Source organism: Myripristis murdjan, chromosome 22, assembly GCF_902150065.1.
Source record: "Myripristis murdjan chromosome 22, fMyrMur1.1, whole genome shotgun sequence".
NCBI classification, from domain to species: domain Eukaryota; kingdom Metazoa; phylum Chordata; class Actinopteri; order Holocentriformes; family Holocentridae; genus Myripristis; species Myripristis murdjan.
This window is the reverse complement of record NC_044001.1, coordinates 1672245-1689636: the sequence shown is the minus strand read 5'-3', so window position 1 is coordinate 1689636 and position 17392 is coordinate 1672245. Positions and strand designations below refer to the sequence as shown.

The following is a 17392-nucleotide window of genomic DNA, read 5'->3' as shown; positions in this document are numbered from 1 at the left end:
GTCTGGTTGTCAACAGGACTGCTGGAGCCAACACACACAGCAGACACTTTTAGAGACCATGACGACAACAAATGAGTCACGGTGGAGAGGAGACGGAGCAGAAACAGACTCCGAGGACGTGTTCACACCGCCGCGCTGAATCACCAGCAGCAACAACAACACACACACACACACACACACAAAAAAAAAAAACCTCAAGTGAACCGCACACACCAAAATAAGCAGCGAGAGTCGCGGGGAGGTGGAGCACCGAGTCTCCCATCGAGCGTTTGGGTTCGGATCACACCTGAAGAGACGCACCGAGCGCAGGGCAGCGAGTTCAGGGTGGACCTGCCAGCATCCTCACCTGTCCGACCCGACACGCAGGTGAGCGCCACCGGGAGCGTTACCCCAGACCGCTTTCTCTGTCCTCGGACATTTTGAACTTACCTCTACACACTTTCATTATTACTTCATTTTATTGCTTTTATGGTGCACTGGATACTGAGCATCATTGTTAAAAAAAAAAAAAAAAAAAAAAAAAAAAAAACTATGCAGCAGCTTTTCTTCCTTCATAAAATGAAAGATTTTCCTAAAACCTGTCAGATTTTAACCAGCTTTTATCGGTGCATTATTGAGAGCATCCTCACTGCTTCTCCCACAGTGCGGTTTGGTTTGGTAACCTCACCACACAAATCCCTGACCAGGGAAGTTAATCTGGCTCAAAAAATCCTTGGTACCGACCTGCCTGGTCTTGATGAGCTCTACAACTCGAGACTTTCAGTCCGGGCTTCAGATTGTCAGCGACACTCGTCTCCCTGCCTCTAGTCTTTTTGTCCTCCTGCCTCCTGGCAGACGGTACCGTTCTGTTAAATGTTCTGCCTCTTGGTTCACTGAGAGTTTCTTTCCCTTAAATAACCTTTAACTGCACACCTCAGTCCATGCTAGTGCCTGCATGCTCGGGGGTGCCAAATGTGAGTATTTATTATTATTATTATTATTATTTTTGTCATTATTATACTTTTAAAAGGGTGCCAAACATGAGCACTCTCTTATCTTGCACTTTTAGAAGTCTTGTATTTTTATCTATGATTTTAGAGCAAATGTTTTCACTTTTATATATTTCTCGTATCCTTTCAGATGACTGTGATGATGCCCGTCTCTGGTGGCATTGTCCTTCTGTATTGCCCTCTTTATGTAGCCACCTGTTTTTATTATTTACTTTACCTATTTTAATTGTTGTCTCATGGTCCCTTATGTCTTAAATGTGAACTCTCACAATCGTTTTCCAGTGTGCTTTCTTTTCTTTATTTCTTTCTTTTTTTTTTTTTTTACTGCAAATGGCAAATAAACTGACTCTGACTCTGGATGTGTGAAACATAATGTTCTTATGTGATGCATGAAAATTACAATAAAGGATCTATCTATCTATCTATCTATCTATCTATCTTACGGTACATATTTACGCTTTACGCTGTGTTTCTGCTGAGTGGTGAACAGCTGAGCAGAACAGCACTGTTAATTTTAGTGTAACTACATGGTATTTTCCCTTTAATTTGACCCCAAAATGTTTATTTTTATAGTAAAATTGTGTGTTTTCTACATGTTATGACGGTAAAAATTAAAGCGATGTGCTGTTTCTTGGTTTAGGGGAATTGATCTGCGATGGCGACACACTATTTTGGATTTAATGGTCTTAGACTGTCACTATTTGACAGTTTTTGACTGTTTCTGTTTTCACTCTGAGTTTTGTAAAGCGTCGCTGCTTGTGTCACATCACTGTCTGATCCTATTTCTGTTTTATTAGACTGATATTTTATCTGTTTTCAGTCAGTCTATTTATTTCTCAGTCTGCTCAGCCCTTGTATTTATTTAGACTTTATTTCATAGTTTAGCTCTTATGCATAATTTATTGGTGCACGTATGTCACTGTGTTTTATTTATGCATCTTATGTTTTATGTACATGCTGCTCCATGCAATCGCCCCGTAGAGGGATTAATAAAGTTGTCTGAAATTGAACACTGTGCACGTTCCGCTGAAAACGTGCACTTTTGTCAACTTTCTTGCCGTGAAGAGAAGCTTTTCCTGTCTGACTTGCGGCCACTTCCTGTCAGTTTGAAAGGATAATTACAGTGTTTTTTTTTTTTTTTTCCTACGTTTGTACCAAAGCTCCAGTTTGCCCTCATTCTTCCTGCTTGTGTCTGCACAGTCGCCACAGATCCACACATCAGATATATTAAAAAAACAAAAACAAAAAACAAAACAAAAAAAAATAGCCATTCATGTAAAGTGTTGACATTCTGCACTGAGAGTTAAAAACATTCTTCAGCAGTGGAGTGTTGCTCGTGGACCCCCCGTGGACGTGGGCGGGGCCGCGGGCCGGGGTGGAGCAGGCCAGCTCCCAATCGGCCCTCAGGGATCAATAAACTATTTCTGATTCTGATTCTGATTCATCTGAATGTGGTCACAGCTCATCTGATTCTAATAAAACACAAACCCAGATCCATAACTCCCGTGACATGCAACCTAAAGGGATGAAATGAGACAATGCATCAAGGAATATTGTTCTTATATGAAACTTAATATTGATATTATTTTAATGCTTTCAACCCACAACCCACCTGCAATCATTCATAACTGTTTTGCTGACCTGTATTTGACAGTTTACCTGCAGGCAGTGGGTTATGGCTCATTTATGCTCGATGTTAAGTACAAATACAGATACAGACGGAGTTTTCTGTCTGTACTCAGCGTTCGTATCTTCTGTATTTGTGCAGGTTTTCAGGAAGTTTATGGATACGGACCAAATGCAGCAGCTCCACCGGAAATCATGGAGGCAGCGCAGCCGATAGCTCAAGCGAGACCAGACTATCAGCGAGACACGAGAAAGAAAATTTAACAAACTGATCATATTAGAGTAAAGAATCCACCGTCCTCCTGTGGTGATGTGTTTAATGACCTCACAGACCACCGCTGTCTAGAGCGCCGCCTCCTCTTCCGATTCTTTGTAGCAGCTCCGTTATTACGACCTCCTCCACCATCTCCATGTTTGTTGCTGTCGGAGACTTTAGACACTGCCCTCTAGTGGATTTATTGCTCAACATCCATGCCAACGTAAAAGACACATGGAAGCATGTTGACAGTGACGGTTGCATCGTTTGATATGGACATGTTAATTTTCCTACGTAAAGGGACCACAAATGAGCCTTTATGGTTTGATCCGTGCAGCGACAGCATGCAGCCAGCAGGGGGCCGTGGCGGTCGAGCGGTATATTTGGCGCATCATGTTTATTGTAAGTCAAAACAGTCACAGTTACACACTAAAGGCCATGAGGGACTGGATGATTTTCCACATTACGGGAAATACAGCGAGTAATACCAAACAATAAACTTCATTTCAAAATCTTGTTGGCATCAGCTTTCAGAAACCAGCATCAACATAATCCCAGTGGAGGGATTTAAACCTACGATTGTCGTTTTTATGCATTCTCTCGTCTTGTGAATGAAGAGTAAAATTAAAGTTTTCCTCATCTAACTGGAGACCCACTGGGATTCTTGGAAGGAGCCCAGGAGGGGAACCTGAGCTCCGGTTCTCCATGCGGCCTACAGTTCACGTACCTTCCTGGGAAACCTTCTTCCAAGGGTGCGGGGGGTACATGAAGGCGGCGTTCTGGATCTGGTCGTTAATGTCTTCATCTTCGTTAAACGGGAAAGTTCCACTGAGGCTGAAGGAGGGCAGCACAGATTTTTTTCAAAACAAAATGTATAAATAATATCAATAATCTAAATACAGCCTTTAATTAATTGCTGTATTTATATTATTATTGAATTTTGCCAGCCTCAAGTAAACCTGAATAGAAATCAGCAGGTATGGATGAGTGAATAATATTATAAGTGAATATAAATGCTTCATTATTAAATATTTAGCCATGACAAAATTATTAAGATATAGTGATTGGAACACAGATTTGGATATTTAATTTTTTTTAATTTAACATTACTCTTTGACATTGCAGCTCACAATATAAGAAATTAAGGAGCATGGGATAAAAAAAAAAAAAGAATAAAGGGAAATAAAAAGAAAGAGGGAGAAAGACTGAAGTCCGAGCTGCGTGTCTGTGTGGATCTCGTACCTGACGTAGATGATGACGCCGACCGACCACATGTCCAGGGATCGGTTGTAGCCTTTGTTCCTCAGCACCTCGGGCGCCAGGTAGGCCGGCGTGCCGACCACCGAGCGCCGGAACGACTTCTCTCCGATGATCCGGGCAAATCCGAAGTCACACAGCTTCACCTGAAGAGGTGGAAGACGACGTCGGTGTTAGAAACAGAGGTGGTCCTGATTTAGAAAAGACGATGTGTGGCCTTAAAAAAGACTGCTTACATTAACATCAGTCACGTTGGAAAGACCCAACCAAACTCTGATCCTATATGCTGATGACAGCTTTATATATTCTAATATCACATTGTTGCACTAACAAAAGCTTTGCTCAAGTGTGCATCTTCTATATTTTAATGCTACTATATGAAATATTCTAATAAGTCGGCAGTCTCATTGGTAGAGATTCCTGATCCAGATGAGGATCATGAGGATCAGGCTGAATGCATAGAGTGACTGTCCTAAATTCAAAAAACTTTTACACATTTCTCAGAGGCAAAGATGCTCTACAGGTGGAAATAAATGTCCTATGTTCAATCAAACCCCAAAAGGTGGGGCCAAAGAGGTTTTCCTCTGGTTTGCTAACGACAGACTGAAGCCCAGTGAAAAAGGTAAGATGTAAGAGAGCAGCTCGTTGTTATGATGAACGTGATGATGTTTGCCAGTTCAACATGTCAGATCATGTCACGGAAAGTGAATAATTTCTTCTCTTGCCAACGTGAGTCATGTCAGGAGCAAATTATCATGACTGACCATCAAATGTGACTGGAGATATGCCTGCTGGAATTCAGGACACTTCTAAGCATTTTCATAACTTAATAATAATAATAGTTTTATATAAGATTCTATGTAACAATATTAAAACACAATATAACTATAAATCATGGTAGAGTGCATACCCCTGCTAAAACTATGGGCTCTATTTTAGGAACTTTTCACAGCCTGAAGAGCGGCTCCAGGTCTCTGCTGCTGTCTGAGCGCTGGACTAAAGGCTGGTTCCTCCAGGCTCCTGATCTAAAGGCTTGTACTGAGTCTCTTCATTAATCCTGGCTGTGTTTTGGGTGTAAAATGCAGTAAACCAATCAGAGGCCGTCTCCCGTCCTCTTTAACAGCCAGGTGTGTCACACCTTGGTGGGCTGCTGTTCTAATGGAGGATTCTCCAGGTAAGAAGGAAGGAGACGGAGTGAAAGCTCCCGAGCAGATCAGGACTCCATCTGAGCTCCCTGAGATGAAGCAGCGTCCCTGTGTGTGGGACAAGCAGAGCGGACGCTCGCTGGCGCCCCCTATGGAGGCCACCATCATTGTCTGATGATGAGCTTCAGACAGCAGAGAGACCTGCAGCATTGACCTCAGAACTGGAACTAGAAAAGACACTTGAGTCGCACTTTGCACCAGCTCAAAGATAGAGCTGTATGCAACGTTCAAGAGCCAGTTCCACCTGTTGGATATTCACTAAAAGGTATTCACGCCGCATGGAGTTACAGTAAAGTTTGTCCACAACTTTGAGATATTTATTTTTTTAATTTATTATTGTATACTTCATGTTTACGAGTTAATGACTTTTCTAACTTGCATACTGTCAGGTGCTGGTTATCTGGCTCCACCCTTTAAGCTTTAAATCAACCAATTAGATTATCTCAGCCTCCTGAGCAGCTCTGCCTCACAGAAATGGTCGCAGCATTAATTTATCTGCTCAGTATGGTATCAGAGATAAAAAGATCATTCATCTTCCAAGTCTGTCAGCACCTATGCAGCGATAATTTCTTGGATGAAGAATTTTGCGGCGAGTGTGATGAAGCTGATGACACTGAAGAGCTGTTAGCTGCTGTCTTTGCAGGATGATTCACAGGCGCACAGGGGACCCCGGTGATCAGGGATGAGTTGGTTCGGGTCAGAATCGTGTCATGTTACTTCTGATGACTCAGAGTGCAGCGCTGCACACTGAGGCGCCGTTCACACTGCAGGCACAAACGCTCAGCTTTCAGCTCCGGGTTTTTAAATCAGGAACATTTTGGGTGAGTGTTGATTTGTATTCTGGTGATGCAACTTTTACCCCACATCAACATGAACTAACGATGTCAGAGGGTCAAACGTGAGCAGGGAAACAACGTCTGACAAACTGGCGTTGCTCCAACACTGTCTGGTTACAGTATTTACCCTCACGTTTTCACTAAATTTCCATTTCTTTCAATTGTTGTATCTTGTTGTCCTCTGTGCTAAACCAATTGAGCCAAGCTGCCAACATTATTGATGAAAAAATTAGATTGGAGCATGAAAACACAAATTGTCCATAGATTGATCGATTTTGTAGAACATACAGTATCTGTCTGATCCAGCTGCTACTCAGTGCATCTTATTTCTGTTCAAACTAATTAAAAAAAAAAAAAAAAAACATCAAATCAGAGTTTTATGAGGGTTGGAGAAGGCAAATGTTTCATCTTTTAAAGGGTCAAAGAATCACAAGAACCTCAGGAGAACCTCACAAGAACCTTGGGCTTTCATTCTGCTTCTCAAAGAGCAAAAAGAGATTTTGGTGATGTGTAATTTGTGGCGATCATGAAGAAGATCAACACAATCATCTTGCAGGGCTTCAAACTACGCTGGGCAACATCTACCCTTGTGGTTTTTAGAAATGTCAGCGAGAGGTAACTCCTGGAAAAGAAATCCTGTAAGCTGATGTTTATGAATGAGTCCGAGAGCAAAGAGACGAGAGAGGAAAAGACGTCATGTTGCTGAGTCCAGCTTTCTGCAGACACTTCTGTCCTCCGGTTTGGATCCAGTGTGGAGAAGATTTCCCAGCAGGGACCGAACTGACAGCAGATTTAATTTGGACCAACAGGGAGAATCTACAGGGACGAGACCCGCTGCTCGGCTGCAGACTCACTCGGTGGTTTAGTCTGACAAGACAGCTGCAGTTTTACATAAAAAAATCCCTTCTTGTGCAGCCTCTGCCCCGCCAGTCCCACTGACTCATTAGTGCCTCCGCCAATTCTAATTACAGGTTGTACACAATTAATGAAGGTGCAGCACAGTCTCATAAATTTATAGAAAACGAGCAGACGCTGAAATGCAGATTACGTCATGGATTACATGAAGATGGTTCTGCCACCATGAGAGGATTATAGGAGAGTAACACCATTTCCCCTGTTTGTCGTGTGTTTGATGGTTAAGTTTAGGCGTTTGAAGCAAGTTTAGGATTACGATTAGTGGAGTAGGATTTAATTAAGGTAATGGTTACATTAAGGTTATGGCAGCTGCAGCAGTTTGATTCGGATTACCTGAGGGTTTTAGTCATGGTTTAGTCTCCGAGGGTTTTAGTTGTGGTTTAGTCTCTTCGAGCGCTCCAAAGAGTCGGCACTGCAGCCCGTTACAGTCTGAGTGTGAGATAAAACCAGAAACTGTCACAACGTGGTGTTCATGACAATGCCTTCCCCCTGGAAACAAAACTGAGCCGGGATGTTCATGGCTAATTTATTAGCAACAGCCCAAACTGTGATGGAATGGACATGAGTCAGCTGAGACCTGTAAAACAAGACAGTAGTCGGGTTTCCATCCAAATAAATCGCAAATTTTAACCAAATTTTCAGAAAATCAGCAAAACAAAATGCAAATTTGTGTATTTCCATCCACTTCTGTTATGCGAATATTTGGAGTCAGTTCGAGGGAAACAATTTGGCACAAATTTTCTTTAATTAGTTCAAGAAAAGTTCAAGTCTCTTCTTGGGTCCAAACAAACCAGCTGTTGTTGTCGTCTGCCGCCATTTTTCCTCTGTAGAGTGGAGTCAACTTATTCACGTTTTCCTTTTATCGATACACCAACTTTTCCACCTCACCCAAGCGTAAAAACGTTTTTTTTTGTTTGTTTTGTTTTGTTTTGTTTTTGTTTTTGTGATATTTGGAGATTTTGTCGAATTTTCAGTGTTTCCATTCGGGTTTTTAATGCACAAATTGAAAATGTGAATAAAAACAGGTGCATTGAAACCCACCTAGAGTGGCTAACTGCAGCTAGCCTATGTGAGAAACACAGGAACAGGTGTCGTCCAGCGGAGCGCTGCACCTGTTGTAAAGTCGCAGACGCCGTCATCTTGAATCTTGCAATTTCATTGGTCAGTGCACGGAAACGGACACGTGTGCGACTAATTTTTGATTGGTTGATTGTAAAGTTTTGGATGGGTTTGAAGAGAGACTTAGTATTCTCATCGATACGACTCGTCAAATGCTTACAAGTTTTTTCTCGTAAATTTGTGAATTTTTTTCTCATAAATTTAACACTTTAATCTCGAAAATGATGAGTTTTTTTTTTTTTTTTTGGAAACCTGTACAACGGCCCTAAAACGCCGCCGTAGCCTGGAGAGATTCGTCCTGCTTAAATAAAGTCAAACTTCCCTTCCGGTAGAGAACTTGCTGTCATGAGTTGGGAGGTGACCCCGGCTGACCTCCTCACCAGTGTTTCCACCATCAAACTGCTTCCTGCTCCCAATCCCGTCTCCGCCACTCGCTCTTTTTCTGCCGGGAAACACATTTCTCGTGTTATTTGCATTTTAATACGTCGTGTTCCTCACCGCCGGCCTTGTGCATCAGCGGTGGCAGCAGCAGCGATCCGGCATTCGGTGGGGAAAAAAAAAAAAAAAAAAAAAAGCGTCCTGTCTGGCAGTTAGCGGCTATTTCTGCTGCAGAGACTGAAAGCTGGAAAAAGCTGTTAATAGCCACTCTGACGGCTAATGGACTGCAGCCTGCCTGTCTGTTTTTTCTTTGCCTGTTTATCTGTGCGTGTGCCTTCCTGTTTCACTTCATGCCTCTCTCTCTCTCTGTGTGTGTGTGTGTGTGTGTGTGTGTGTGTGTGTGTTCTCATTCTTGTTGTGGTCCTGGCAGCTGTAAATAGCGCCGTGCTGCATTCATGGTCTCTGTGTCAGACTCCATTTCAGACTCGGTCTCGGCCTGTTTGTAATTCCTCTTTGTGCGTGTGCCGAGGCTCCGACAATATGGATTTATGAAGCTTAATAAAAGGTGAAGGTCCTGTTCAGACGGCCGAGCTTTTTCTGCCCGAGCTCTGCCGTCCGCCTCGCAAAACAACTATTTTTGCCGAGAGCTTGGAGTGGAAGCAGGATCTGCTCCAGAGAAAGTGTTTTCAGCTCGATCCGCGCAGAAGAACAGTAACCTGCCTCGCAGCCACGGGAAATGACGCCGTTTCAAGGCTGCCATCTTTGATCCTGCTGCAGTGGAGAGTGGGGTTAGACTTGTGTTTAGCTTATTTAGACATTTAGCACAGTGAAAGGAGACAAGAGAAGCATTATGGAGAGCGATCGGTTTGGTTCAGAGTCGGGTTCAGCAGGTTTTAAAACACACAAGGAATCTGTCTTCATCTGTTTGTGCAAAGAAAGGAAAGGAGAGGAAAGCTTCTGACAATAAAATATGTAAAATGACACACGGTGCAGTAATGGTTGAACAATAAAAATATGGCAAGTTATAGACGTCTCCGGCTTTTGTAGGGATAATTCAACAAACCGAGACGACCACCGCAGAGCCAGGCTCAACGTGAGGCTTTGTGTTTTTTTATGACGGTGCATTAGGGCCATTGTAGAGAGAGAGAGAGAGAGGAAAAAAATTATGGTAATATTCCATGTAAAAAAACTCAAAATGTGTCACAAATTTAGAAGACAAAACTTGGATATTCACTGAGATGAAAGTGGTACATTAATAGGAAAAAAAAATTGAAATTCTCAGATTTAAGTTGTAAATTCATGAGGAAAAAAACTCACAAATTATTATTATTATTGTTATTATTATTAATATTTACTGTTTTATTGCAGGTTTTCACATCATCAATTATTGCTTTCATTAACTATGTCATTCATCCGGCTACATTTCTACATTTTTTCAGTGCACCTACAAGACAAAACAAAAATGGACAAAGGACAATAAAATGAAAAATACAAAATAGAAATAAAAACTACAGATGAGAGACAAAGCAACAACAATAATAATAATAATTAAAAAAAAAAAAAAAAACTCACAAAATTATGAGAAAAAAACTCAGCTCAAAGTGTGTTCGTGCACCGACCTGGCGGCGGGGTTCCGCTCACACGGGGAAGAGAGTCAACGTTGAGGCAGGATGCAGGTTTTCTTTTCATTACCTGTGTGTTTTTGCTCCAAGACGCGTTTAGGTACGACTGCGTCAAAGTGTTTTCTTAGTTTTTTTTTTATTTATGTCTGAATGTAAAAAAAACTCTGATTCTCTTGGAGCTGACAGGCACTTGGATCCCAGTGTGAGCAGACCTGACAGCACTCACACCTGCACACTTTATCCTGCCTGCTGTTGGCTAAATATAAATGTGGCTTTGCAAACACAAATGTGATCACGGCCTGTTTTTGCACACACACACACACACACACACACACACTGTAGCTGTGCAGTGCTGCTGTGCTGCAGTAAAGCGAGCCTGGCTGCTGTGACGTCTCGTTCTGTCTGAGAGTCTCTGCTCGCCGCCTCCTCAGCCGCTCAGCCTGACCTTCACTAAACTGTTTCTCTGCGAATTAAAGCAGAATTTGTCTGAATTTGCGACAGCCCACGCAGGTGAAGACGCTGACGAACAAAGAGGAGTTTTTTTTTTCTCTCTCTCTCTCTCTCTCTCTCTCTGAAATGAACGCAGAGCGGCGTCTGAAAACAAAACTCAGAGTTTAACCTTCGCCGCTCGGGCTGCGGTGGAAATGTTTTCATCAACAGGTGGAGCGTCTCTGTCGAGGCGGCGGCGTCTGCGTGCATATGTGCTCGTCGGTGTTATGAAGCCAGAAAAACAGTGCCGGGAAACATGAGTCAGACGCTGAAAACATTGAAGTTGAAGTTGTAAAATAAACAAAATCAAACCAAAACAAGCAGCAACTTGTTTAAGTGGAGTTACAGCAGCAGAGACGTCTTTTCATACATTCATGGGATGAAACATATGCACACACACACACACAAACACACACACATACATTGTACTGACTTACATTCATTCTCTACAGCCTTTCCCTCAACTCAACTCAACTAAACTCAACTTTATTTATAAAGCCCTTTAAAACAACCACAGCTGCAACAAAGTGCTGTACAAAAATAGGCAATAACAGGAAAATAAATAAATATATAATAATAAATAAATGTTTTTAATGTTTCTAAGACAACTTAAAAACAATAAAAACAATTTAAACACAATAAAACAAATAAAAAAAAAATAAAACAATAAATAAAACAAACCATAAAACACTAAAACAGAAGCAGAGTCTCATGTGGGGTTGAAAGCCAAGGAATAAAAATGGGTTTTAAGACAAGTTTTAAACATGGACAGTGAGGAGGCCTGTCTAATGTGGAGGGGGAGCTCGTTCCACAGTTTCGGAGTGGTGACTGAAAAAGCTCTGTCCCCTCTGACAGAGCTTTCCCTAATCTTAGCCATAACCAACTTATGCCTGAGCCAAACCCTTACCTTAACCTTAACCTTAACCTTAACCTTAACCTTAACCCTCCAGCCAGACGGTGCTGCAGCCTCAAACCACCAGAACAAAAACCGCTCATGTTTCCACTGTGATGCCGATGACCTGCAGGAAGTGAGGGGTTGAAGTCTGCAGACCAACTAACTCCTGCAGAATGGAACAGGATTTTTTGGTGTTGGACCCCCACCGCTGTCAGCTCTCTCTCTTTATCTCTATACGTCCTCATGTGGTCAGACGGCGTGGATTTGGCGTTGGACGTCGTCCTCTGTCCAGACAGCGAGCAGAGCCCTGATGTCGTCTGACCAGCACATTTTTCTTTCCTCTGTTATTTTTCTGCTACAAAGTGAGCTGCTGCGCTGACATCTGTACTAATCAGCTGCACCGTCGCCCCGCCCACAGCCAGGCAAGCCCTGCCCATAGCCGGATAAGCCCCTCCCACCAGCCTCAGCTCCGCCTCCGAGCTGGGTCAGCCCTGTCTGGCCCGTAGAGATTCTCTGGACCCTCAGCAGCTGGAAACTGGACCGACAGCAGAGACACAGCCGGAGCCTCGGCAGCAGCAGCAGCATGCCATGTCAAACCTTAACTTAGCTAAACAAGCCCGCACACACACACACACACACACACACACACACACACAGACACACAGACACACACACACACGGTACCTGTGGGAAGGAGTCTGCAGACGCCAGCAGAACGTTCTCAGGCTTCAGATCGCAGTGCACGATGTTCTTGAAGTGGAGATGACGCAAAGCCACCAGGATCTGATGGACACACACACACACACACACACACACACACACACACACAGAAACACACATTTATGAACATGCCCACAGAAAAAAACATTCAGGCATATTAATGTCACACACAAATATGTGAATGGCACACATTTTGCCTTGTCGCCTCCCCTGTGGCATGAAAATTCGAGTCATTCTCGTTATTGCATTGACTTTGTATGTTATCACAAAACAGTGAAAACTCCCATCATGCCCTGCTCCACTGCCTGGCACACCAGCTGCTGTGATGACTGTGATCTCATGTGTGTTATTTATTGATTAATTCATTAATATAGTTAGTTAGTGTATTAGTGTGTTAGTTACTGCATCTGTGTGTTATTACTGTGTAATTACAGTGCTTGTTACAGTGCAGTTAGAGCATTAGTTAGTGTGTTATGTTAATGCATCGTGCATTAAAGTTAATGTTTGTGCATTAATGTTAACGCACTAGTGTGTATGGTTAGTGTTGGTACATGTGTGAGTGTGTGAGTTAAAGGCAGGCTGAGTAGGATTTTCCAGCTAAAAAAAAAAAAACTCCTCTATTGATGCACCTGAATCCAAATCCATGCAAATAACAAACATTGGCTTTCTGCTGAATTTCTGCTGAATGAATTAGCCTTCCCAACATTTTTGTTTGAGTTTGGCTTTGAGTAACTCCTGCAGTGTCTTCACAGTCTGAGCTTACGTGTGAGGGCTAATGCTGCTCAGCTGTCTCACATCCAGCCCTTTAACTTGAAATAACGTTAACGAATAAAAGACAAAAAGAATGGACAGTAACAGTCACGGCGCTCAAAACATATGAATTATATTGCTTTTTTTTTTTGTTTGTTTGTTTGTTTTCTTTTAGTTTTTTTGCAGAGTACCAAGTTGTTAGAGTGGGTTTCCTAAAACCTATGTCATTTTAATAAGCAGGAACTTCAGTCATTTTATATTTATTTGTGGTTAAAATCCGACGATTAAAAAAATGACACAACAACACATCCTGCTCATCCTGCCCTCAGTGTGTCAGTGTGTGTGTGTGTCTGTGTGTTAGTGTGTTTGTGTGTTTGTGTGTGAGTGTGTTTGTGTGTTTGTGTAACAGTAGTTTATTATTACTCAGTCATTTTTAAGGCACATCATTTAGCAACATTACGATAAGGAGAGAGCTGCAAACAATATTTTTGGAGGCAACATTTCAGTTTGTGTGTGTGTGTGTGTGTGTGTGTGTGTGTGTGTGTGTGTGTGTGTGACCTGCGTGACGAGGAACTTGGTGATCCTCTCGGGCAGTCGGCCCTTCTCGCTGGACAGGATCATCTCCAGCATGTCGCCGTGGAGCTTCTCCATGACGACGAACACTCGCTCCGGCGTCTCGAACATGCAGTCGAGGTTGACGACGCCCGGGTGGTGCAGGTTCTGAGAGGAGGAGGAGGAGGAGGAGGAGGAGGAGGAGGAGGAGGAGGAGCCGCCTTCATCACTTAACCCACTGAACCACGCCGTCATCACCAGTTAAATCATCATCATCATCATTAACATTAGCATCGTCTTCATCATCATTACTTCTAACAAAAACATCATTATTATCACCTTCATCATTATTATCAATAACATCATCATTATCATCATCATCTAACATTACAGTGCCTTCATCATTCATATCATTAAAGGGATACTCATATTTATAATTTCTCAACCGCAAAATCAAATATCAAATTTTCTCTGCATGAAGCTTTTAGTTCTTTACACTGTAAAACTTCACTAGCCTGGGATTTTATTTGTGTTTATCATCAAAAGCAACCGGCCTGTATTTTGACTGCCTTTATTTGCTTTTGCACATTTTTTTTTCTCAGCAAAAAGTAGAAAAAGCAATTAAAACTTACCAGAAAATTAAGAATTAACTAATTAATAATAATAATCAATCAATTAATTAATTAATTAAGAATTTTTTGTGGGTCAGTGACCAAAATGAAGACATTTTTTTTAACAAAGCTCTATGTGTGTAATAATTTGTATTAATTTGTAATTTAGCATACTCCTCCACTTCAGTATACTGGACGGAGAGGAAAAAAGCACAAAGTACAGTTACATACTAAAAGAGTAATTAGTACATTCTTTAAAAAGTTCAATTAAAGTGTAATATTTTTTTCTCCTGGGGTGTAAAAGCACGTCAAGACTCCTGACAGGGATTAAGAGTCAGCAGATTAGATTACTGATATGTTCATTATTCTCTGTAAACTTTCAGTATTTTACGCATCGCCTCCAGTAGTTTTAGAAATAATAAATCTGATTTTTAATTTGCAGGATAAATTTTGTTTTAAGTTTCTTCCCTCAAGCCGGGAGTCTGACAGCCGGTAGGGAAATTAATTTAAAAAAATTATATTAATGCAAGAGTGTAGAGGTGAGTCTGAGGAAGTGGTTTAAATGAACAGAGAGGCACCGTGAGCTAAACGAAGGTGTGGAAGCAGACGTCGCTGCTGTAGGTTGAGCAGCGCCGCAGCATTATGGGATGTCACACCCCTACAGTGTTGCCACGGTAATGAAGTCATTACCAGCGTTCGCTATGGGAAGTCGCACTCTGCGCCAACAGGTTCCAACCTGAACAAGATCACCGCAGCGTGTGTGCATGTGTGTGTGTGAGAGTGTTTGTGTGTGTGTGTGTGCGTGTGTCTGTGTGTGTGAGAGTGTGAGCGTGTGTGTGTGTGTGTGTGTGTGTGTGTGTGTACCTGCAGGATGGCCACCTCGTTGCGCAGCTGGCTCTCCTGCTTGGTGGGGAAGCGGAGTTTGTCGATGATCTTGATGGCGACATCTCGGCCGGACTTCCTGTGCTTCCCTGCAGCCAAACACACACACACACACACACACACACACACACACACACACACACACACAGCCTCTGATTACATCAACGTTCCTTTCATATTGAGTATAAACACACACATTTGTTGCATCTACACTCAGTGTCCACTTTATCAGCTGAACCTGTGTAATCTAATCTAATCCAGTCCAGCTGTTGTGGCATAAAGTTTCCTCTCCTGCTGCCTATAATGCTCAGCTTGTCTTGTTGTCACGGTAACAGAGGTGTTCATTCACTTCTGTGTTTGGCATTGAGCTCATAGTTAGTGCTGCACTTTACTGACAGCTGTTTCCACTATTCTGTCCCCCCTCATTGTATGTATATAAGGAGGACAAAAAATTAGAAACACCTCTGAGTATAATGTAGTTCAGTAGCAGACCTCTGCAAACTACAACCTCAGGAATAAATATAAAATTAAATTCTCTCATTCTCCACAATGTCAGCACAAGCTGAACATTATAAAAAAGTGGCCACAACTGAGTGTATACATATATATGATGATATTTTAAAGGGGCACTATCAGCCTCTATCAACCTCTGCTGGCGACTGGTAGGAACTGCAACAGCAATAACAGAACTTCCTTCCTTCCTACAAAATGTGTCTCATAAGAAAAAAATACAGAATTTAAACTGAAACAAAAAAGAGTCACAGATTCATCCTGCTGACATTTGTTCATTTCATTTTTCATTTATTGGTTTATTGAAAACAGGGACCGTGTACAGTAGATGTACTGCACCAGATACAGCACGATGCTAATTTCCATGTGCTGTCCCTGGGGTCAGTTCCACATAAACACACCTGTACTGGGACAGAGGTCTGTCTTCCAACTGTTTTTTTGTTTGTTTGTTTGTTTGTTTTTAACATTAGTTTTAAGCTGATTAAAACTAATATGCTCTCTTGAGGGATATTTTCCTCAGGAACTTTTGGAATAAACTGTTTAAAGGGTCGGGCAGGTAAACCATGCAGAAGTAAACACACTCTGGTCATGAGGGAAAAACTTTCAAAGCTCAGTAAGGTGTACTTTGTGGTAATTGTGCAGTCGTGGTTGAACAGTAGTGGTTAAATAGCGGTGCTGTGATGTTGTCCCTGACTGGGGGTCGGTGTGAGTTTTACCTCCGTAGACGATTCCAAACTGTCCGGAGCCGAGCACCTCGTCTGGGAAGATCTGATACACCGAGCTGATGTCCTGAAACATCACCACAACAACAACCACAACAACAACAACAACAACAACAACATGCAGCATTCACAAAGTCATCAACCGCTGCAACAACTCATGGGAGCTTCATTTAAATGACCACTTCTCGACAGAAAGGTGTTCCTTATTAATTAATTAATTAATTAATTTAATATGTTCACAGGCAGAGAGGGGGGGGTTGTGATTTAAGAGGGAAATTTAATTTTAGCACAACCTGCAGTCCGTACAACTCTTTAAAGCATCTCAGTTTGTGGGGTAACGCAACACATCGAGGCCGCGAAAATGTACAATAACGTTAAAAAAATATCAAATGCAGCTAAAAACAGTTATTAATGGACAAGGATAAAATAGAGGAGCTTGAAAAGTAGAAGAAAAATGTGGGAATATGTATTTTTTCCGCTCTATTTTTGTTGTCTACAATATTTATGTTATCTATACAGACTTTTTTAACCTTTTTTTTTTTATTGTTTTGTCTTTTATTTTAACCTTAATGTAACCAGGAAGACCTCACTGAGATTAAAAATCTCCTGGCCAAGAAGCTGACAAAAACAGCGAACACATTTCACAGACGGCTAAAGATATATATATAAAAAAAAAGTCAAAATCTGCACATCTGTACTATAAATAAAAAAAATCGTATCATCAGCGTAGAAACGTTTTTCACAGAAGCGACTCTGCCATGAATAGCAGGGAAAACAGGTCTTACTGATGACATAAATTAATGGAAAGGCTCAGTACACTTGAATTGAACTGAACCTTATATTGATGTCACTGCCGTTCAGTTTCAAGTTAAAATGGAAGCTGTGAGAAAGTTCAATAAATAGAAAAAGGGGCAGAAAAGAAGTTTTTAAATATCCACAGTATGAAAGGTGAGCCTCAATAGACCGCCATGCAAAATCTTACCGTCATACTCTTTATATTTTCACTATATTTTATATTTTCACAACAAATTTCAGTTTTTTATTCACATCTTTTTTTC

The 17392-nt window shown here is 41.7% G+C and overlaps 1 protein-coding gene across 1 annotated transcript in view; it reads right to left on the bottom strand.

Moving 5' to 3' along the window:
- Nucleotides 1-17392, bottom strand: part of prkd1 (protein kinase D1) — a 45622-nt gene that overhangs the window by 5315 nt on the left and 22915 nt on the right. Inside the window, exons 13-18 of the mRNA XM_030044092.1 lie at nucleotides 16329-16401; nucleotides 15085-15191; nucleotides 13616-13777; nucleotides 12272-12370; nucleotides 4114-4274; nucleotides 3599-3705 (exon numbers count right to left, since the gene is read on the bottom strand). Coding sequence (XP_029899952.1) covers nucleotides 3599-3705; nucleotides 4114-4274; nucleotides 12272-12370; nucleotides 13616-13777; nucleotides 15085-15191; nucleotides 16329-16401 — 709 coding nt within the window. The remainder of the gene's footprint in view (nucleotides 1-3598; nucleotides 3706-4113; nucleotides 4275-12271; nucleotides 12371-13615; nucleotides 13778-15084; nucleotides 15192-16328; nucleotides 16402-17392) is intronic.